The sequence below is a fragment of the Sus scrofa genome, chromosome 4, assembly GCF_000003025.6.
Source record: "Sus scrofa isolate TJ Tabasco breed Duroc chromosome 4, Sscrofa11.1, whole genome shotgun sequence".
Lineage (NCBI taxonomy): Eukaryota > Metazoa > Chordata > Mammalia > Artiodactyla > Suidae > Sus > Sus scrofa.
The window spans coordinates 20,912,346-20,936,163 of record NC_010446.5 but is presented as its reverse complement, the minus strand read 5'-3'; the positions used below and the strand labels follow the sequence as shown (position 1 = coordinate 20,936,163).

At 43.8% G+C, this 23,818-nt stretch overlaps 1 protein-coding gene across 1 annotated transcript in view; it reads right to left on the bottom strand.

Moving 5' to 3' along the window:
- EXT1 (exostosin glycosyltransferase 1) overlaps positions 395-23,818 on the bottom strand; it is a 290,768-nt gene continuing 267,344 nt past the window's right edge. The window contains exons 5-11 of the mRNA XM_001924980.6: positions 22,373-22,505; positions 19,604-19,722; positions 18,387-18,482; positions 13,417-13,506; positions 7,155-7,315; positions 4,294-4,465; positions 395-966 (exon numbers count right to left, since the gene is read on the bottom strand). Coding sequence (XP_001925015.2) covers positions 781-966; positions 4,294-4,465; positions 7,155-7,315; positions 13,417-13,506; positions 18,387-18,482; positions 19,604-19,722; positions 22,373-22,505 — 957 coding nt within the window. The 3' untranslated portion in view covers positions 395-780. The remainder of the gene's footprint in view (positions 967-4,293; positions 4,466-7,154; positions 7,316-13,416; positions 13,507-18,386; positions 18,483-19,603; positions 19,723-22,372; positions 22,506-23,818) is intronic.

The following is a 23,818-nucleotide window of genomic DNA, read 5'->3' as shown; positions in this document are numbered from 1 at the left end:
CAAAGGGAACATTTCTTAATTATACAGCGTTTTCTTGGTACTAACTCCCCCCACCCTCCCATGACAAAAACGATCATACTTCTGTATCTCAAACATAAAGTTTTCAGAACTGTCTACCTGGAGGTTGTAATACTTTCTCTCATGCAGCAAGGTTTAAGAGATAAAAGTTCAAGTGGATCTGAAAATTCCAAATGGAAAACAATGTGCGCTGGCAAAGCTGAGTAAGGAACTTGTCTTAATTACGTTTGGTTATTTCTTGACACTGGGTAGAGTGACTTAGGTGTTTTCTGAGAAGTCTGAGCTTTTGGTAACCACAGGTGACCCTGCGTGACCAGCAGCAACACTGTTTATGGGAAGAGGAGTAGCAGCTTTGAAATATTCACAACCAACACAATTTTGATTAAAGAAAGAACTCTGGTTTTTAATAGTTTTGATCATTAAAAAAGTTTAAACCTGCATAGCAATCATTTCAAAAATAATTATTTAATGTTCCATAATTAAACTGTACACAACCTAGTCTTGGGACATAGAAGCCAGTGAGGTGAGTCTGGAGCAGTCCCGTGCAGTCCCGAGAGTCAGGAGGTGAGTTTCCCTTGGCCTTTTTTTTTTTTTTTTTTTTTTTTCCTTTTCTTTTCTTTTCGTGTGATTCGGTCTGAGTTTATTTGGATGCTTGGCACAATCTGGCTCCCCTGCTGAGCAGACCTGCACTGGGAAGAGAGAGCGGCCAACCCTGTCTCTTCTCTCGCGTCCCCTCCCCCACTTGGCACTCGGCCTGGCTCCTCAAAGTCGCTCGATGTCTCGGTATTTCTTCCGCAGGATAGAGACCTGGTCTTTAAAGAGGACGGGGTCGAGCCTCATTTGAGAGTGGATCAGCGGCATGGAGCCAAACCAGCTGGCAAACGTATTCATGCAGCTCTGTCGCTGGGCAAAGTGGTCGGGGTCGGCCCAGCGGGAAGCCCGAGAGGTCTGGGGAGAGGGAGAGAAACAAGGAAGGCGATGAGAGAGGTGACCCGCGAGGTGGACACGCGACCCAAGGTGAAGTTGGGCTTACCCGCTGGCAGTCGGGCTTGGGGTCTGGTCTGGCCACTGCGCAGCCCCATCCATGTGTCTGGTGAAGATGCAAGCACTGATTCTGATTTTCCGCCTCGCCAGAAGATTTTCCCAAGACAGGGTATGCTCTGCTCCCAAAGCCAGAAACATGCAAAGCTCCATAGGGACTGGCACACTCTCTGATCTGAGAGTACCAACTGAAGCTCAACCGCTATGGTCACGCAATATATAACCTTGGCTTTGCACTTGGATCAAATACAATGACTGCTCATGTATTTATGGTTTCAAAGATAATTTTCTAAGATCTTCCTGTTAACTTGGTTGAAACCTGGGTAAGTAGAAAGGTGGCCAGCATCTCTTCAGCTCTCTCTGTTAGCCTGAAGCTTGGTTAAATGTTTTTAGACCATTTAAATGATTGACACTGATAGAAAAGAAAGCTATTTTTAAAATGACTTGAGTGAGTGCTGAAGTTTAACTAGACCAACTAAGCATATTATCTTTAAAATCATGTTTTTATGAAACAAGGAAAAGGTGGGCCACCCAATTATGTGGAAAAAGTCACAAACATATCAATAGGCAACTGTTTAATGTGTTTGTGTGTGTTGAATGGGATTGTATCCTCATGCAATTGTTAGTAGACACTTTCATAGGAAGGTACATGTTGGCATGAGAACCACTCAGAATCACTTTAAAACCACAAGTGTCAACATGCTTGAAAGTAACCATTGAAGGTAAATATCAATGTCAAGTTACCTTGGAGCAATAGAACAACAAACAAAACACTATTTGTAAAGTGTTTTCATGAGCTCCTTTGAGCCTCACAACAACTGGTCAGGTTATCTATCCAGGTAATAACATCTCTGTTGTATAGATGAGGAAGCAGGGTCAAGGAAGTTAAAATGATTTGTTCAAGGTTGGAAAGGGGCAGAACTCGGGCTTCATTTTGTACCCTCGGTACTACAAGAACTCTGCTTGGTAAACCAGAGAGACGATCAGACGAAGTTGACCAATGGAGTCCACATGAGAGTCAACAGCCCCAAAGGTACCTCTGTTTTGCTCCTAATTTGGGATGGGCTTGCAGGCCATTTCCGACCAGTCCACTCATTCCCCAAAGTCCAGACTCCCCACCTCTGGGCCAGTGCTCACACATGCAAACAGAAAACAGTCTCAGAGCTCAAGTGCATACCTATTCTCTCTTACAAATGAAAAAAAAAAAAAAAAAAAAAGAATCCAGCTGAATCAAGTCTCTTTTTTTGCTTCTAGATTTTAGCATTTATTTTGGGTCAACCAACGTATCAGAGAAAGTAACTTTCTTTTGTTTCAAAAGTGTAATTTGAAAGCATGAGATCCATTTACTTCACCAGTCACCCAAATATTCAATAATCGAGTGTATCTGATGGGAAGAAGGATGGAAATACAGTACATCTCTAACTAGCAACATCGAGTTAGACCTAAGACTAAATTTAGATCTGTTCCAAAAGAGGTGTAAAGTTACAGGAAATATTGGGTTTGGGAGAACTGCTGGCAAATCTATGAAAAGGGTTAAAAACCAATCCCTAAGAAATCATATGCTAAGTTCCACCCCTAATTTGTATATAACTTTAGGGGAGTCCGGAGGACTCTCTGAAGAAAGAATATTAAAAGAATGGTGTGTCCTTAAATGGGACAATAAATATGAAAGTGCCTGGGGTGCTCGATTCATTTTGCTTGAATCTGAATAGTCTTTTCAGTCTTAAAAATGACAAATTTCTTGCAAATCCTCCTGCCTGTCCTTTCAGTACTTAGAGGGAAATAGAATTTTCCTCTAGACTTTGCTCACCAGAGTGGGCAGCAGAGAGGATGGCAGCTTTGTCATAACCAGGACCTAGAACAAGGTCCAATAACCTGTACATATTTGGCAAATACTGAATGACTCAATTTTATACGCTGAAAATCCTGTAACTTTTTTGCTCTTACTAAATTTAGTGAATGAAAAACCACCAATTGTGTTAACACGCTGCCTGGCTACGTTTTCCTCTGTGAAAGCTAGATTTATATATGATTTTCAATAGCGGTTAGAACAAGGTACATGGAAAAGCCCCAAAAGTGAACTGATATAACCATATAAAGTATGTCCTTTTAGAATTGACTCGAATCCTGCTGGATTCTTCTTGATTTAATTTGAGTAAATCTAAATGGTCTTAAGGTTTCTGATTTCTCACACAAAGTGCAGGGCTCTGTTCAAGATGAATAAAAGGGCCCAGGGCTGTGGAAGAATAAGTAGTGGAAAAAAAACAGAACCCAGAATTCAACTCTGAGTTGCCGCTAATCCTGGGCAACTTCTGGCAATATGCTTAAATTCTGTGGGCCCTAGTTTTCTCACTTGTAAAAAGAAAGAGCTGGATTATATTTCCTTGAAAGTATCTTTCATATCAAACTTTTATGACTGTCCTTTACTTTGATAAAAGCTTTCATACAGCTGATCTCGACCCTGTGAGGCGGATTTCATCATTTCCATTTTAAAGATGAGACAACTGAGTTTCAGAAGGCCACGGATTTGCCTACGGCTGATAAGTGCTGGCTCTAGAATTGAAAATCAAGTATTAGGACTCCTGGTCTGCCTCCACAATGCTTATTACACGCAAGGGCAACCACCGGAAGGCCATGTTGAGGGTATTATTAGCTATTCATTAAATAAAACCCGTCGTGGCTTGGTGGTTAACGAATCCAACTAAGAACTATGAGGTTGCAGGTTCGATCCCTGGCCTTGCTCAGTGGGTTAAGGATCCGGCATTGCCATGAGCTATGGTGTAGGTTGCAGATGCAGCTCAGATCTGGCATTGCTGTGGCTCTGGTGGAGGCTGGTGGCTTCAGCTCCGATTAGACCCCCTAGCCTGGGAACCTCCATATGCCATGGATGCGGCCCTAGAAAAAGACAAAAAACAAAAACAAAAAACCCCCCAAAAACCTTATAATAAACTTACATAAATTCTTTGCAGGTCTTGGACTCTGGAGAAGAGATGTCTTTCTCATACCACCTTGTAGGTCATATGACAGCTTTTATATTCTTGCCATAAAGATACCCTCGACTTACATCTTCCCAATTACCCATGTGCCAACCATACACTCCCTTAGTTGGACATATTTTTTGTTTGTTTGTTTTTTCCTGATATCTCCTCATTATGCTTTCTAGGGAAACACTGAACCATCACCTGAGACTGGGCCACCAGTGAGCAAAGTCAGGGAGGGCAGTTCTTCTCTTACCTGTCCCATCATTGTCTCCTTATACTGCTTCTTCTGGGTCACTTTGATCGGAGGCAATTTTGTCACAGCAGACACCAGGAAATTCATGAGTATGTCCTCGCAGTTGGCCAATTGGTCCACCATGTTCTTTAGGCTGGCTGGCAGGTAATGGGTATAAAGGTAGTGATAATATCTGTAAAAACCAAAGATGGGTTTCAGCAGTGACCATCCTTATGTAATAACGGTGGTCTTGTTGGACAGAAAACATACACCCATTCTTTGAATCTCTGAACATATTATGACTGATGATGATAGTTACCATTTATATAGTACCTACTCTATCCCTGGTAATATTTTGAAGTGCTTCATAAGAAATGACTCATCTGATCCTTATAAGGAACCTATGACGTAGGTGCTATGATTATCCCTGTTTCACAGATAAGGTAACGAGGGACACTGATGAAGATATGGCTTGCCCAGCCTAACTTTAATAATCATGCTGGTTTGGTTAGAAATGGAATACTTAGATGGCAAATTACTTACACATGATCTGTATACCTCATTTCAAGCTGCTTTACAATTTTAATTATTGGTTCAATCAGAACTGTATTCAATACTACCCCATAATTCTGAGCCCTCAAATATAACTTACATTTCGGAGGCCTATAAACCATATATTTCAACACTCGTAGGGTGAAACCCTGATTAATCTGGGGGTCGATCATTACGGAGAGCCCACAATTAATCTGAATTATTTCTTGCCCTACTATTTTTTGAGGGACATACAGCATATATTTATAGAAAAAAATCCTTTGAATAATTCAGATTCATTGAGTGGTGCTGGCAGGAAGAAAGTGAACAAAGACTTCTCAAGAGGTGGAATCTCGAGATTAAGATTCAGTCATCCTAAGTGTTTATACCTTGGGCATTTCTAACCCTGTCCCTGAGAGGACAGGATTCTTTATGTTTTACTAAAAAAAGACTACGTTCAGATGGGTGTGTTCACCTTACTAAGGCAGAGGAGTAGGTGTTTCAGTCATGACTGAGTCAGGGACACTGGCCTTTTACACTCACTTGTTTGGAAATCTTACCCAAGTTCCTTGGCTTTAAAGTCCAAATCTATGCAAAGAACTCCCACATTTTTATCTCCATCCCTGACCCTTTTCAACACATTCTTTTAAATGTCCTAACATGCCTGAGACGGAACTCTTGTATTTTCCCTAATACCTAGTCCATCTACACCTTTCCCCAACTCTGTTGATGGCTCAGTCTATCTTTTTAGTTCTTCAGGTCAAAAATCTTAGAGTCATCAAACTCTACATCCAATCTAAAGATACTGGAGCATCTTCAACGCATGCCCACAATATCAAACTATTATATACAGAATGGAAAAACAACAATGTCCTAATGCTTAGCACAGGAAACTGTACCCAATATCCAATGATAAACTATAATGGAAAAGAAAATGGAAAAGAATATGTGTGTGTGTGTGTGTGTGTGTGTGTGTGTAATTGAGTCACTTTTCTGTACAGAAATGAACACAGTAATAAATCAACTACAATAAAATGTTTAGGATTTCTCCTGTGGCACAGCAGGTTAAGGTGCCATCATTGCTATGCAATGCTGTTGACTTGGGTCACTGCTGTGGTGTGGGTTCGATCCCTGGCCTGGGATCTTCTGTAAGCCGTGGGCGTGGCCAAAAAAAAAATAATGTCAATTCCATCAGACCTCCTAATAGGTCTCCCTGCTTCTCTCCTGGCTCCGTTATAGTCTGTCCTCAGCACGGCCTTCACAGTGGATGCCCACACAGAAGATTGTTCTGCTCATACCCTGCACCAGCTCCCCATGTCACTTAGGAGAGTCAGGTCCTCGTGATGGACAGCAGAGTCCAGGCTCCCCACGACCTCTCTCACTTGCCCACACCTCACTCTGCTTTGGTCACAGTGGTCTTCTGGATGCTCTTCCAGCATCCTACGTCAGGGCATCCATTCCAGCTGCTCCCTAAGCCAGAGCCCTCTTCCTTATGGATATTCTCTGGGCTGACTTCCTCTCCTCCTTTCAAGGCTCAGCTCAAATCTCACTTGTTCCCCAAGAACCACCCTGCCCCCTCATACCTGCCCCCTTTCCACCTGCAGCCTGCCTCATCCTTTACCCTGATCTGCTCTTTTTTTTCTGTATAACTTATCTCCAAATATATTACAGAATTAGTAAGTACATTCTGTCTCCTCTTGTTAGAGTATAAGACCTGTGTGGGGAAATCATTGTTTTTCATTTTTCTCAGTGGATAAAATCTCAAGCACCAAGTGCCCCGAGATACTCAATTAAGAGTTTACTTTAGTTGTTCCTCTAAATATTCAGTCCTTGATATTCCCCGAGGATGTCTCCACACCTCTGACTCACTGAAGATGCTGCTCCACCATAATCTCTAGAATTGCCATATGCCAAACAGTTCTACTGGCTTCAAAGACACATGTTGGTCACATCAACAGACCTGAAACGGGGATGCAAAACTGATTTTTGTTAAGGTCATTAACCAGATCTGGTGCAACATACTATTTCTGCAGCAGCCAAAAACTCATATGAGGAGCGATATAAAATGACATCCAGGAGTTCCCATTGTGGCTCAGTGCAAATGAATCTGACTAGGATCCATGAGGATGCAGGTTCCATCCCTGGCCCCACTCAGTGGGTTAAGGATCCAGCGTTGCCGTGAGCTGTGGTGTAGCTCGCAGACACAGCTCAGATCCTGCGTTGCTGTGGTTGTGGTGTAGGCCGGCAGCTGTGGCTCCAATTCGACCCCTCGCCTGGGGACCCCCATATGCCGCAGGTGCGGCCCTAAAAAGACCAAAAATAAATAAATGAATAATGTCCAAATCCCTCACTTGTGGTAAATAGCAGCTCCTGTCAACACCATGGAGTAGTCATTTGTCCACTTGGAGGTGTACCCCCACCGCTCTTTAGAGTTATCCCAGAAGTGGCTGCGCGCGGGGTACCCCACAATCCTCTCGGGGAAACTCTGCCACACAGTGAAGGCAAAATCCACCTGCAGGCAGAACACAAGCCAAACAAGCAATCAACAGTGTTAACAAATGTCAACAAAACATTACCTTCCCCCTGCTAATTCCTAACGCGAAATCCCGGGACTGTTGCGAAACATTAATTCCATGTATTCATCAGCAAATTAAACTGACTGCTTGACATTTTGCCCCATAATTATGCACATTTTAATGTTTTCTGTCACAGAAACTTCCGATTCGTGTGGAAGCGAAAGAAAGGGGAAAAACTGGTAGAGATGTCCTTGAGAAACCTAGTCTGTTCAAGCTAAGAAGTCAAAGAATCAGTTGCTTCCCTCCCCCAAAAAGGACATGTGACCACTGATTGATGGGAGACACACACACATCTGTTGTATAAACAGACACAGATTTTCTCTACATCCAGAGCTGCATATACAGCATACATCATAACCAGCACACAGCAAAGCCGCAGTAACTAAAGTAAAAACATCTACTTAAGAGCCAGAGAAAAGAGGTTTAAAAAGCATACAAGTTCTAACAGGAACAGAAAGCGGATATCATAAAGAAGAGTCATTTGGGCCTTTCAGGTGTGAAGATGCACAGTGCAGGGGAAATTTAGAAAATGCGTCCACAGTGAAAAATCACTAAGAGTAAGTGGGGACAGGGCCAAGTGAAGCCATGGGATTAGTTTAAAGGAAATGCAGTAAAATGACTTTCTAGTGCTCTAAAGAACCTCAGGTAGGTATTTCTGAACCTGCTACAAATTAACATTTAGACTTAGCAAATAGTCTGCTTTCAAACAGGGACACTCGCTTCTGACATTCGATGATTATTTGATGAACAATAAATAAAACAACACATAGAAAAACAATATATGTGTGTGTGTGTGTGTGTGTGTGTGTGTGTGTGTGTGTGTGTATAGGTGTGTGTGAACAATCATGTAATGCTTGGGAGTTCTCCTGTGGTACAGCAGGGTAAAGATCCATTATCACTGCAGCAGGTTAAAGATCTGTTATCACTGCAGCAGCTTGGGTTCCTGCTGTGGCAAGGGTTTGGTACATGGCCCGCAAACTTCCACAAGCCAAAGGTGCAGTAAAAAAAAAAAAAAAAATTTATGTAATACCCATAATTGTGTAATGCTGATAATGTGACAGCCGTGGTTATAGGTACTTACATTTTTTGTTCATTTTTGGCTGCCCCAAGGCATATGGAGTTCCCAGGCCAGGGATCAGATCTGAGCCTCAGTCACGACCTAAGCCACAGCTGCAACAGCACTAGATCCTTAACCCACTATGCTGGGCCGGGGATTGAACCCACATTACAGCGCTCCCAAGATATCATCGATCTTATTGTGCCACAGTGGGAACTCCAGGTACTTACATATTTTTAAATAATTTAATCCTCACAGTAACACCTGTGAGGTACATAATGTTATCGTCTCAGGTTTACAGAGAAGGATGAGAAGGACACTAAGGATTTGGAGGTTCAAGTCATTTTTCTAAATCTAGTAAGTGGCAGAGTCAAGATGTGACCTCAAGCCACCTGGTTTCAGATTTGGTGCATGCTGGTGTCCCAGCCTCCCTTTTAGCTCTGCTACAGTGTTGAAAATAATTTATTTTATAAAGGTTCTATAGTCACCCAACAGCCTTTGCCCAATCTCTTCTTGATAAGCAATGCAAATAAAGAAACTGCATTTATTCTACAGATATTTCAAGTCTCAGCACCGTGATGGCTGGCAAGTCCAGGTCCTAACATCGCAGGGGTTGGTAAGCAGAGCAAATAACTGTTCCCAATATCGAAAAGGTGGAAACAATCCAAAGGCCATCAATTCATCAATAAGGAAAACAAACATGGTATATCCATTCGATGGAATATTACTCAGCTATAAAAAGGAGCAAAATACTGGTACATGCTGCCACAGGGACAGACCCTGAAAACATTATACTGACTAAAAGAAGCCATATCACAAAGGTCCCACAACATGTGAATCCATTTATAGGAAATGATCAGAATAAGCATATCTGCAGAGACAGAAAACAGCTTGATGGTTCCAAAGACTAGAGAGTGATTAATTAATGGTATAGGATTTCATTTTGGGGTAATATGAATGTTTTAGAAAAAGGTGGAGGTAATGTATTCACAACACTGTGAATGAACTAAATGCCACTGAACTATACACTTTCAGATGGTTAATCTCATGGCATGTGAATTCTACCTCAATTACAAGACAATGCAAATAAGCCTAGATCAGTAGTTGCCAAGCTTTCACCACAGGCACTATCCTCATCTCTCCTTTTGCCATAATCCCACCATATTATACATTCAATGGCTTAGGTCATATTTTTCTTTAAATTTCCCACTCTCTCTCTCTCTCTCTTTTTTTTAAGCCTCATTTTAGGTAAACATGTCAGTGAAATCCTAGGTTTGGGAAACACTGGCCTGTATGATCCAGAAGGGTCTTTTTATCTCTGAATTCTTGAGGTTTAGTTAGAAGGCACTATTTTTATAAACAGCCATAAATTTAAATTTTTATGAGGATTTAGTTTGGGGCCCTGACTTGAGATAGGAAAGCCTTAACAATATAGCTTGTTTCCCTAAAACATAACATTTGGGGATGGGGAGAAAGTGGGGTGTGGGAACATACACTAAGGAAGCTTGGTGGGCACGGGGCATCTCAAAGTTAAAAGACAGCAGGGGTGTGGATGGTATTTGTCAGAAAATTGAAACCAGGTCACGATAACCTGCATACGGTCACTGGCATTCGATACTAATGGTGCCAACTGATGGGAAAGTATATTTATGCAGCCTGTTGTCAAAGAACCAGCCTGGCTGTCAGCTCTCTTTGGGGTTTTCCATTATCCTTTGAAAAGGAGACACATACACTGGCAACTACTATAGAACCCAATGGGGTGTTTTCATCACATGAATTCCTTACTATCTCAAAGCTGTTTCAAGTCATTTCAAAGGAACTCAAAAGTAAATTCAGATAAAACTGTGATTCTTGTGATAGTTCTGCTTTCACGCAGTTCATTAACACATCAAAGGATGCAAAGGTCAGCTTACGGCCTCTTCTCTTCAAAACCAACATCTGTTTTCTTCTGAGAATTCTCAGCAACCCAGATAAATGTAAATAACTATAAACCAACTATGTCTACTCCCCTTTATAGGACACTGTTGAAAAAAGCTATCTTTAATACTACAGAGAGGCATTTAAACAAGCGAAGAATCCTTAGAGAGGAAAGAAAATGGACCAACATCTATTCAACTAAAAGAAGAGAAAAGAGACATCCTTGTCCTCCACCATTTTAGACCACAGGACCACTCCCCAAGAAAAACCAGACCACCAGCCTCTTGGACTTACATTTCATGTTCAACCCATGTTGACTTCTAATCACTCCACATACAACACACCTTCCTGCCAGTACGCATGGAGAGGCTGGAATGGCTATCTTTTGAGAAAAAATCCACAGGCACATGGATACATCATTGCAGCTGAAAGTCCTTTCACCATGGGACAGGGAGAAACAAAACCCAGGAGTTCCTGTTGTGGTTTAGTGGTAATGAACCCAACTAGTATCCATGAGGACACAGGTTTGATCCCTGGCCTCGCTCGGTGGGTTAAGGATCCGGCGTTGCCGTGAGCTGTGGTGTAGGTCACAGACGAGGCTCCGATCTCCCATTGCTGTAGCTGTGGCTTCGACCCCTAGCCTGGGAACCTCCATATGTCTCAGGTGCAGCTCTAAAAAGACAAAGAAAGAAAGGAAAGGAAAGGAAAGGAAAAGAAAAGCAAAGAAGGAAAGCAAGGAAACCCTGAGTGAGACCAATTGCCCTGTGCCCAGGGGAACATGTTAGATGAGACAGTACATCAGGTCACAGGGTAATGATTTAGGAAGATGCTGTAGTGGTCTCAAGTATATGGTCTTGAGTATAGACATGATGGCAGTGCGCGGCTTCTCCGTGTTTGCCTTTCCAAGACGCACTCTCCCCTCTTCCTGCCCTGCCCTGTGCCTGAGATGATGGAACTCTAGGGCTGCCCAAACTGGTTGTTGCTGGTCGGGGGCCAGTGGGTTAGGTCAGTGGGAGTCGCTGGCAGGAAAACGGAGGTGGGACAGAGAGAGGGTGGTATTTCTCCCCTGCTTCTCCCCCCCACCCCACTCCCAGTGTTGATAGAACTGGATCATAACTTTTGTAGGGCAGCCTCATCCTCTCAATTCTGCCTCTCGGGGGCTCCAGAGACAGTTCCCTTCCTTCATTCCTTCAGGCTGAGACGTGGGAGCTGCTTCCTGCTCCTGCTCCCCCCAAGTGCCTCTCCATCTCTCGTGGGGTCCTTTACCTCCCCCTGACCTCCTCAAGTCATCCTGAATCCCTTCATTTGAATCGTGTGATGTGAATTCTGTTTGCTGCCAGGCCTCTGGTGGATGCGGGCAGGAACTGTGTAATTTCTGTGTAATTCTGGCATGGGGACCAGAACAACAACATCCTTCAATAAATACTTGTTGAAAGAATGTGCTCCAGGAAGATGCCAGCTTCCCCGGCCGGAAGCAGCAGAAAAACGCAAGCTTGGGGATGGGGTGCATGCGGGTGCGTGTGCGTGTTCCCTGTTCCTTGTATTCCATGGCTGGCTTTCCCTTTGAACATTGAATCTATGTCCCCCCACCCCCACCCCTTTCTCCTGCCACCTTTCACGTGACCCAGTCGGCTGTGAGCTCACACTTTAATCCCCTCAGGCTGCACCCCTCCGATATCACTCGTTCACCAAGTATTTACAGAGCTCAGCTTGCACGGAAACTGTTTACCAAGGCGAGGCCCAGGACATTCTGTCCAGGGGGGATTCAGGTTGCCCTTACACCTAATGTGTGCTCAATGCCACCTGATGGAAATTGGAAGCATCCTTGGACTCTGAAGAAAGACACAGAGAGTGCAAGCCTAAGTTAACACTGTGTCCTAGCTATGTGGGCAGCAGAGCCTTAGAATCAGACTGGCATCCAAGACACAAATGAATCTATCTACAGAACAGCAACAAACTCATGGACCTCGAGAACAGATGTGTGGTTGCCAAAGGGCAGCGGGAGGGAGTAGGATGGATGGGGAGTTTGGGGTTAGTAGATGCAAGTTAGTTACTTGCGATGGGACACGATGGAACACGATAATATCAGAAAGAGAATGTATATAGATGAATCACTGGGTCGCTTTGGTGTATGGCAGAAATTGACAGAACACTGTAAAACAACGGTAATAAAAAATTAAAAAAAAAAAAAAAGTCTGGTGTCCAGGAAAATGCCTGCTAGTAAGTGTCAATGTGTAAATTAAGAAAATGAGTATGAATAAAAAGGAAAAAGAAGAGGAGCGGTATAAGTGGCTACATCTCCAGGCTTTTTAGAAGCGCCCATTAATAATGTATTTCCCATACACTACATTTTTACGTAACTGTCTTTGGTCCCTCTACAGTGTTAAGTGAGGTTTCAGAGATCAATACTCATTCGAGTTGTTAAAATTGGTTTTCTATCAAATCTATCTTTCGCCTTCTCTTCTCTCCCCTCACATGCTTCGTGCAATCTTATTTTTGGCACAAATACCTGAACATCTGAAATAGCAGGGATCTCCATCTCAGCCTTAACGTGAAGCCGTTTGCTCTAGTGTGGGTGAAAGAAAATGAGCACTTCCAACCCTGACAAAAAAGCTGCCTTTAGAGCCCAGAATAGTGTTCCCTAAGAGAGGCGACACACGCCCACACAGGCGCTTGGAGAATCGGGGAAAGACAGAGTCTAGATGGCGAGGTTTTAAGAAAACACGAAGCAGGTGCCCCCTCCCGCCTCCCCTTGGTCCCTCTGCATACCTGCCCGCAGCTGTGCTGTTTAAACACAAAAAAGTTTCTAAAAAAGAAGGTGAGACACAGCCATGCAAATGAGGAGCCAATTAGCAGAGGAAACAAAGACAAAAATGCCCGCATTGAGGTACCAGGTGGTGGCAAGGTGCTAACAGGAATGGGGTTGATTAAAACCTTCTGTGCAGGAGATTTTGAGAAAGGCTTTGGGCTTGTCCAAGGCAAGGGCGAAAGAGGCCATGGCATCTTTTGGTTTGAGGCCACCGCCCGCAGAGCCCGGGGCCTCTCCTTAGGTGTGATGCTTACCTCTGTGGTGGAAAGCACGGTGTCCTCATCGAGGCTGAGCACGGCGTCTGTGACGATGTTGTCATACGGTAGAAAACGGCTGCTCATGACCTGGGATTTGGGGAAAGCAGGCAGGGGATGCAGAGGTAAGTGAAAAGGCTCGTTTCCAGGAAAATCACCCCCATCGTCACCATCAGACAGGATGCTCCACCATCACATCACCCCTCCACACAGTAGCCTTCCAAGTCCCCTCACCATTATTGGGCGCCTACTGCGTACAGACCCCTAGCTAGTCTAAAGGGGGTACAGAGGTAAGTAAGATACATTCTCTGCCTTGGACTTTCAGAGTCTGCAGGGCAACCAAGGTGACAAGACGACCAAGATAACCAAGAGACTAGAATACAGATGATCAGTCCCAGCCAGACATGAAAACACTGGGAGGTCAGCAACGTGGCAACCAGTCATTGGAAAAAGCCATGAAAGCCTCATGGAAGTGACACTGAAGCAGGACCTTGATGGCTAGGAATCCACTGGGTATAGACAGAAATGAGGCCTAAGAGACAGAGGGCGCAGTGGCTGCAAAGGCACAGAAGGGAGAGAATTAGCCCTCTAAGGCCAGGAAAGAGTGGATGGAGGGAGCCGTGATCCCAGGTGTGCGGCACACACCACTGGAAGGCTGGATCCTTTTAAGAGGTGTGGAGACAAACATTTAACAATTCCACTCTTTATTTATTTTAGCAGATTAGTCAAAATATGTACACCTGTATGTTGAGAGCTGTAGGCATAAAAGGTAGTAGCACAGTTATTTAAAAATAATTTCATTAAAGTGAAAAGTAAGCTGATTTAAAGAAAAATATTAAATAAACAACAGAACATGCAGCAGTCCGTGGATGTGGGGCAACTGGGAAGGTAGTTTAGGAATAAAGTTTGGGCAGCTCCAGGATAAGGCATGGTGAGAGGGTGTGTGTATGTGTATGTGTGGGTGTGGGTGTGGGTGTGTGGTGAGGGTTTTGGGGCCGAGGGGATCAGCTGGAAAATTGAGATTGAAGAGACTGCGACAATCACGGCTTAAACCTCTGTGTTGAAGGTACCGTAGAATCACTAGTGAGAATGAGGATATAAGAATAACTAATGTTTTTAAACATTTACTATGGGCTAGGGAATGTCCCAAGTTCTTTATGTATATTGTCTCATTTCATCTTTACAACTACCCCATTTTAGAGGTGAGAAAACTAAGGCTCAAGACGGACCCCCCAGCATTTCGCCCCAGATGGTGGATTCTAGAGAGCTCCTCAGCCACTATGCTGTACCCGCCTCAGGCTTAAAAGGACCTCACAAGTGGATGTGGGGCATGCATAGCAATCACACTGGCCACTTCCTCTGGAAGGTATAGTAACCTCTATGCCAGCCTTTCCCAAGGCGTATTTGGAGACAGAGCGAAGACCCGCTTGCCATCAACTTTCAAGGCACGAAGGCCAGGGAGTGAAGGAGTTGGATGCTGGAGGCACAGGGAAAAGGGAGCACTTAGCCTGGCTGCCAATGGTTCACGCTCCACAAATCTGAGAACCCCTTCACCCCTGCAAGAAGCGCAAGCTTCATTTACATCCAGAAGCCCAATCAGCCACAAGCCTCATCTCAGATTCAGTTTACATGCCCATGAAGCTACTGGAGGGCGAATAACATGAGAGGATGGAAAGTGCGCACTCTAACCCATCACTGGGAGCTCAAGAGATGTATCTACCACACAAATGGCTCCAGGCTCTGCTCCTACACATCTGTCAACTGGGTCAAGTGTTTTTTGTTTTTGTTTTTTTCTTTCTCAGGCTTGCAAAATAAAATACAAAAGCGATCAGCAACCCCATATGCACAGGGCTCAGAAATCTCAGCCTGCAGCAGCTCCTGACACTGTTTACACGTCCACTGACTAACGCGGAAACCATTAGTTGCCAGCTTAGTGATGCCCTGACCTTTCCCTTGTTAAGCCTACAGGGGAGAGAGCTGCGAAGACAAGGCCTATAAATTCAAAAGAGAATTTCCCAGCCAAAGCAGCAAACACATCATTTTTAAATGCAAGGCTAGATGTGGAAATTTAAAATGGGGAATGAGGAGGACATTCGATTTCTTTCCCCAGACTGTGCCCAATCGCTGGTGTGAAGAGGGTCCATTTCCTTTTTCTGAACCCACTTCATCAACAAGAGTTAAGAGCCCCAAAGTAGCCACTCTAAATTCTACTGTAGGAGCCAGAGGCTCTCTTTCAAATACCTTGCCTCAGTCAGCTATGTTCCAAAAGTCCAATGGATTAGCATGAAAGGAACCAATGTACTTACAAAGGCAATCCTGAGGGAACGGGGTTTTCCTTGTTAGCTCATTTAAGAAATATTTAGCTACCATGTAACAGTGCAAACCCTTCCCGAAAGAAAAAACATGACGAGGAAATGACCAAGACTCAAGAAATTTCCTGTCTAGTGGCAAAGATGAGAAATGTCTGCAAGTAAGTAGACGAAGCACAGTAAGAATGGACATTTATCAAGAGCCAACCATCTGCCCCCACCTGGATGGTATGAACCCATTTGATCCATTCAGCTAACCTGTGAGTGAGGTATTATGATATCTTCTGTTTACTGAAGGAGAGACTGAGGCACAGAGAGCTAAATACCTTAAGTCACACAAAAGCAAGTCTCACTCCAGCCTATGACACCAAAAAGAGGAGCTGACACTCACTGAACCCTTAGTATAGAACAGCAGCACGGCAGTATCTCATTTCATCCTGAAAATGGGCCCAAGTCTTATCCCTATACAGACTTAAAAGCAAGACTTAAGTGCAAATGCTTTACGAGGAGGTACACAGTCCCAGAGCAGTGAGAGTGAGGGGAAAGGAAGCCCAGGGTCCACTGAAGTCCACGGCCAAGGTGAAGGTCTTATAAGACACATCTGATATAGCCTATGAGGAAGGTACTATTATTATCATCATCATCTCAGAAATAAAGAAACTGGGACGACCAGCTGGCAATGAGAACGTAAAACCAATCAATGAGTCCATGCGGAAAAATGCAATACTGATCCTTGGAGTCAGAACGGCTCCCAGTCCATCAATCAGAATGGATCCTGTCTGAATAGCCTGACACATTGAAAGAAAGGCTGATCTCCAAGAAGGAGACCTAGTCACCCAGGGAAGCATAAAAACAAAGAATTCCCAAGTTCCAAGGGAAGAGTACCCATCTGAGCACCGCCCAGGGCCTCAGGCATTGGAAGCAGGGAGACAGATCTCAGGGGTTGTAGGCAGGAGCCTTCTGTGTGCCAGTTCCTTTTGGGAAACCACAGCTCTTGGTGAGATGGATTCATAAGGGTAAATGAGATTGATGCCAAGAGGCATGTGATTATTCTGATCCCCACTTTTCTTCATTAGATGCTTACCAAGCAGCATCTTGCCTGCCTCCAGCCCTAAGGAGTATGACTGGGTCAGGCATACTCTCCTCTGTGGTCCAATATAGTAGGTGGTCTTATACTGGAAGTGGTTAGATAACGCCCTGATCATCTTGTCCACAAGGCAGTTACAATTCTCACTGCACCCCGTCGAACTACATGAAATTGCCACTTGCGGCAACCCAAACGATGATTTCAAATGGTTCAACTTAACACACTGATAATTTTTATTTGGGGTCAAAGAGGTTTGACTCAGTGTAGGACAATTTCTCATGACCTAACTCTTTGGGGACTGACAGAGGAAGTCTCTTAGAAGGCATTCCATCATCAATCTCAGTGTCATTTAATAGACACTAATCTCTTCCCAATGGATAAGAGCTCCAAGAAAGCAACAGGCAGAAGCTGGAGAAAAAAAGAACTCACCTCTGGATGCGAACAGGGGAAGGCATTTCAAAGAGGAGGTGGCAAGTGAACAAGGGCTTAAAGAAGATACAGGAATTCTGATAACAGAGGTGAAGATTGAGGAGGGCTGGTCAAGACTTACAGCAAAGGGAAAAGACAACAATTAGAGGCAGGGAAGGACATAGGGCCATTCAGGTAACTGTGAATCATCAAATGTGGAGAGGAGATTAGGCCCTTGTCAGTTGCATCATTTGCAAAGCTTTTCTGAAGTATAGATTTACAATCTCTTAGGAAAGAACTTGAATGAATAACTATACTTATATATGTGTGTGTGGGTGTGTGTGTGTGTGTGTGTGTGTGTGTGTGTGTGTGTGTGTATGACTGGGTCACTATGCTGTACAGCAGAAATTGACACAACACTATAAATCAACTATACTCTAATAAAAAAAAAATTTGTAGAAGAAAAACAATGAGAGGGAAGATAGGAAAAGTTGGCTAAGACCAGACTACACATGGTCTCCACTGTTAATTTAAAACATTAGCGAAAAGAGTCCCTTAAGGGCCATGAGATGATTAAGAAGATCATTCAGTTCTTGGCAACAGGAGTTGGAGAACAGAGGCAGGGGGCCAGCTAGACAGCCGGTACTCCTGAGAGTCTGTGATGGAGACATCAAAACAAAATTAAGGTGAAAATGCCCTTTTTAAGATAAATGTGAGGGAGAGCCACTATTCTAAAAGATCCAACTAATTGAAATGAATCAGCCAAGCAAACCTCCACCATCAGAGGCCTCATCTTCATCCTCATCATGTATAGAAAGACGGCTATTGACAGGCCCTGAAGTCATGTACTCCTAACAGTACCCCATGAGCTATGTGTTAATATTTCCATTTTGCAGATGGGGAAACTGAGGCTCAGAGGAAGAAAGTATAGACAGGGTCCCACAGCCCCTAAAGTGTTTGTATTAGGACCCAGGATTCCCTGATTCAAGAGACCACGGCTGTCAAAGAGGAGGACCTTCATAGATGGGTATGGTTTTTGGAACAGATAGTCCAGGGGAGCACCTCCCAGGAGCAGGAGGAAGACAGCTAAGGCCAACACCCAAGGCACCCCACTGAAGAATGAAGACGCCATGCTGGTTCCACGGTGAAGTCTGCTCTGGTCCTACCTTGCTTTCTCCTTCAATGACGATGACAGGCACGGCAGTGGCAGGCCAGCGGTGTTTGGCTGGGAGGGGCTTGTCACAATTCCATAGAACTATGATCTGAAAGGGACAGGGGACCATTAGATGGCTTGGTAAGACTGGATTTATATGGGCCTCCAACCCAAAGTTTCGTCTTACAGACAGGGAAAGGGGAGATGGGAATCTAGGCAAGGCAGAATGGTAGACATCGACACTGAATTTGAAGCGAGTCTACTCCTACACAACCCTCGGAACCCAATCACTTTAACAAGTGGAGCGTGAGACAAAAAAGCACAAGCTAAGAAAAACTGTCAAAGGGGGAAGAGAAAGCTGGGGAGGAAGAAAGTCATTTCAGGGTTGCTGGCTCTTAATAAGGTTTCCTAAATTCCTCAATTCTGATGCCTTATGATGACAGTGAGCTAACAACCCTGATCACGTTAAAGAAAAGCACACACTGAACATCTGCTGTGAACTCGCACTCCACCAGGAATGTGGCAGAAAGAAGAGGATCCAAGGTACAGCCAGCATCAGCTCATGTTATGGTTTCTCCAGGATGGCTGTGGGTGTTCTGTGACCTTATTATTGCCAATCAGTGCATGTCACTTCAAAACGCATACTCCAACGTGATTCCATTCTTTTCTCATGTGTAAACCTGCTTGAGTAATTTCCACTTCAGAAGAACCACTGTTAAGAGTATGAGAGTGATACTAATTTGGAGAACACTGTTACCATAGATATCCTCTTCTGCTCCCAATTTTATAATGAGTCACGGATTCTGTGAAAGAAGAGTTGCCACCTCCTGACACCAATGGGTTTGTTCCTGCTGTTGCAACTTGAGCTTTCTGGGTCCTCTAGTGGTCCTTCTGAGGTTCCACTTTGACCCTTAAAGGCAAAATGCTGTGCATATGTATTCTTTAAAGAATGCGCCGGGATATGTAAGTTTAACTTCACCCTGGGGCAAAGATCTCTTTGTAACCCATCCCATACCTGTGCCAGATTTCACTTCCAAGAATCTCTAAGCTGATGAAAAGGGCAGAGCAAGGCAGGGCAAGTGAAAAGGGAGTGACAGGGCACGATGTGAGATGAGTGCTGGGAGCAAGGAAGGAGCAGGCATTTCCATCCATTGAGCGGGAGGAGGTGGGCGCTGCTGTCACCCCCACCCCCACTCCTTCATCCCCACCCTCGCCCCACCCCCCACTCACTTGGGCACAGTACTGGGACTTGGCTGCAGCCACGAGGAGTTTCAACACTGGCTGGGACTGAGAGACCAGGGGAGTCACTGCATGGATGACCGCAGTGAATTTGGAGGGGGGCTTCAGACCTGCAATAGAAAGGGCAGAGGTGCCTAAAAGTGCTGAAAAACAGGACTTAGAAAATGACCCCTTCCTGCTCCACCATGCACCCTGGAGCTACTGTTCCCTTCTAGCTTGTTTCTCCTCTGTCTCTTAAGTCCTGACAGAACAAAAACAAGGTGAAAAGCTGCTAGTTCCCTCTGTGGAGTCTGGAGACCTGGATCATTTACAGTTCAATGCCCATTTCCAGTCTTCATTTGATATCCTTTCCCTGACTCCCTGGGGGTGCATCTTTGATCTCCCTTCTGCTTTTTAGGCACCCAGTCTGATCACATACCCCCCCACCCCCCGCCCCACAGACACCACTCTTTACTCAAGAAAGGGTCTGCTCAAGTTCCCACTGTGGCTCAGTAGGTTGAGAATCCAACTGCAGCAGCTTGGGTTGCTGCGGTGGCATGGGTTTGATCCCAGCCCAGTGCAGTGGGTTAACAGATCTGGCATTGCTGCAGCTGTGGCGAAGGTTGCAGCTGCGGCTTTGGATTCAACCTCTAGCCCAGGAATTTCCATATGCCGTGGGTGTGACCATTTAAAAAAAAAAAAAAAAAGAAGAAAAAAAAAAAAGGAAAAGAAAGGGTCTACTCGGGTTACTTTCATCTTAGAGTGGATTTTAGTAAATGTGTTCTCTCCTCCCAGCTATTTGTGTGTCTTAGTCATAATTGTGTAGTTGAGGGGGTTTTGCCTGATTAATTTCGAATAACAACTATTTCAAATAATAACTAGCAAGTGGTAACAGGTAAAAGAAGAGTGTCCAGAGTCTGACTGTCGAAGTCCGAAGCCCAGTGAGTGTTGGTGGGATCTTGGAAAAATTACTGAGTGGTGGTAGGATCTTGGAAAAATTACTTAACTTAATGTAACTTAATGTTTTCATGGCTGTGAAATGGTGCTGCTGGCAAGAGAATCAAAGCTATGGGGTTGTTACGAGAATTGAGTTAATGCACACAATGCACTGAGAACAGGACCTACCAAGCACCATCACCATCATCCTTATTTTGGAGTAGAAGGTACTCTATCCCAAGAACCTCTTGTTTGTTTTGCAGTGACACAGCTGAGAGACAAAGTATGTGGTCCAGACCTCTGCCGTGTGCTCTGAAGGCTTAGGCGGAAAGGTATCACATCTGTACAAAGTAACAATTGCCACCAAAGAGGAAGAAGTGAGATGGCTTCTCCCCCAAATGATTTTTTCCTTAAGAAACCACTAAGAAATCGGAGACAAGTTAAAAAGTCTTTCAAAATGTCATTAATGGGAGTTCCCGTTGTGGCTCAGGGGTCATGAACCCGACTAGTATCCATGAGGACGCGGGTTCGATTCCTGGCCTTGCTCAGTGGGTTAAGGATCTGGCGTTGCTGTGAGCTGTGGTAGGTTAGCAGCTGCAGCTCCAATTCGACCCCTAGCCTAGGAACTTCCATATGCCACGGGTGCAGCCCTAAAAAGCAAAAAACAAAAAAACAAACAAACAAAAAAAACCAAAGGTGATTAGTGTAGACCCACTAATTTCACATTTTAGTAGTTTAACTGGGAGCAAGAGAGTACAGGGACATTCGAGCTAAGCTCTGATAGTGACTGGATAAAGGTGAGAACCAGACTACATCAAAGGATTCTATGAAAATGCAGGGCAAATTACATCATCCACCTAGCACCTTAACTGCAGGTGAGAAAGAAGCTAGTGTTCCTACTATTAGATACACATTCAAGGTTTTGCCAAGTAAGAAGAATAAATATGATCATGGGGGTTTCCTTTTTAACAGTGAGGACAAGTCACTGCCTTAAGATGCTCCTGTAATAATTTAAGGAGTGTCATACACACAATTTCTAACATGCTAACTGGGGTAACTCCACACAAAAATCTGGAGTCTTTCTCCCCATCAACTTGAAAGATGCTTTACTGCCCCCAAGTTTCTCAAGTTTGGAACTGTGAATGAGGAGAAATGTTCTGGATGTTCAAGTGGGGCTCCAAGGACATGCTGTCCGTGGTGATGACAAGAGCCCATCTATATGGCTTTGTCCCCTGCCTGTGCCCTTTTCCCCATTGCGACTAGACCAGAAGCTGCTTGAGAGCAGAGCTTGTATCTCGTTTGAGTTTTTAATTTCTACCACCTAGCACTGCATTAACACGGCACAGAAGAGGCGCCTAAAAAATGATGAATAGAGTGAATACTTTGGTCCCCTTGCATATGTCCTTACATCATTTTCCTTCCCTTTTATTACAGTTCTGTGGTTTTTTTTTTTTTTTTTTTTTGGTCTGAGACAGAGGAGTTGGGATTGTGGGGAAAAAAAAATAGGAAGTGCTCTTCTAGCTCTATTTTATACATGAGGAGGAGGCTTAAAAATGATAATTAACACTTTGTCATGTTCAAAATGATCCACAATTTAGGGAGCCTATTTCTAAAAAGAAAAGGCTTTTCTAAGTGTAAAGTACAGTTGCTCTGATAAGAAAAGCATTTTCCACTTGGCCATGCACCCCTGGATTTCTAACTCCTGACCTTGATGCACCATTTGGGACAGGGCTTGAGAAAGCAACCTCCAACACAGGAGGTTGCAAAGACACCGCGATGGAATGGGAAAAAATCAAGGGGCTTGAGTTCTGGACAACGTCTGGAGGGCAAACAAGAATCGCTTACCTAAATTAGCATAGTAGTAAGGAAAATCTCCCAGATAAGATGAATACTGCGGTAGTACGAACAATCCTCCAGGATGTTTGTTCCATATTAAACTGTTACGTGATATGTGCTTGAATATTCTGTCCTGAATAATCTAGAAAACGAAAGCACAGCACATGGTGAGGGTGAGACTCTTGATGGTATTTGATAAGGAACACACTCAATCCAAAGGTGAGAGATGATGGCAGTCAAAGCAGTGAGTCCATCTGCCCCCCCCGCCCCCCAATTCTCCACCGATAAAAATGTCTAGGACACAAAGATTGTGAGAGAGTCATGGAAAAGGGTGAGTGAGAGAGAAAGATGAATTATTGTTCATCCAGTTTGCTAATTAAACTTCAGTTTCACCATAATGCTTTCTTGTCTTCCTATAATAGCTAGTCCAGGCTCATTTCAAAGCAGAGTGTGTAGCAGTTTCCTTGATGCTTAGATCTGGCAGTGCTTCCAGAGCCACCTCAGGAAGATCTGTCCTCTGTGCACAGAGACAGCCACGTGGAGACTGGGCTGGAAGCATACTGAAGACATGGCACATTCTAGAAGTAGCTGAGTTTTTGATCTGTCCTTTTAATTTGAGGGGCAGATTTATTTGCTTGACCTAGTTCATTGTCCCTTCAAATTCAAGTGCAGGACTTTGGGGGTACTAGTTAGCTGAAGTTTTTCTCTCTTTCATCTCAAAAAGTAGTGAGGTAACAATTACTTCAAACATCCTACATGATAGGACAGGAACCATGGCATATGAAGACTAATAATAGCCAAGCTAGTTCATTAGTTTCTTTGGACTTTAAGACCTTGCAGATCATTAAATTCTACATTTAGAGTCACACATTTTCCCATCCTGAATCATTTGTCAGATGAATGTGATTAGTCCACTTTACAGATTTTGCTCTGTGACTTTCAAACTCTTGTAATTATACTATCCACTCATTAAGATATGATTTGGCAAATAATTAACTTGATACAGAATTTCATGTTTTCAGCAATTTTTTGTACTTAAAAAAAGAGAGAGAAAGCCTGACATACATCTCAAGATATTTAAGACCTAAATCATCATTTTCCACGTCCCCATTTAATGCAACGTGAGTTTAAGCACAGCATTTTAAATGGAGTTTTATTATTTGCCAAGGTTATGAACACCTTCGTTCCATTCCACGTGGTGACAAGTAATAAAGTGAGTTACATTTATCTTGCAAACTTTATCATGTTTATATTTCTTAATGAGAGAGAAGAAAGGAAGCAAGGAGGGGTTTAGAAGAACACAAACATCTTAGATCAATGATTTCTGCATTTTCTCTTTTTCCCAGATCAAAACTGCTTGTTTTATATGGCTTGGCAGAGGTTTCTAATTTGGGGAAGATTCTAGGAACCTAGCTCAAATGTTAACGTTTGCTCTTTGTAGGGCAACGGAGATGT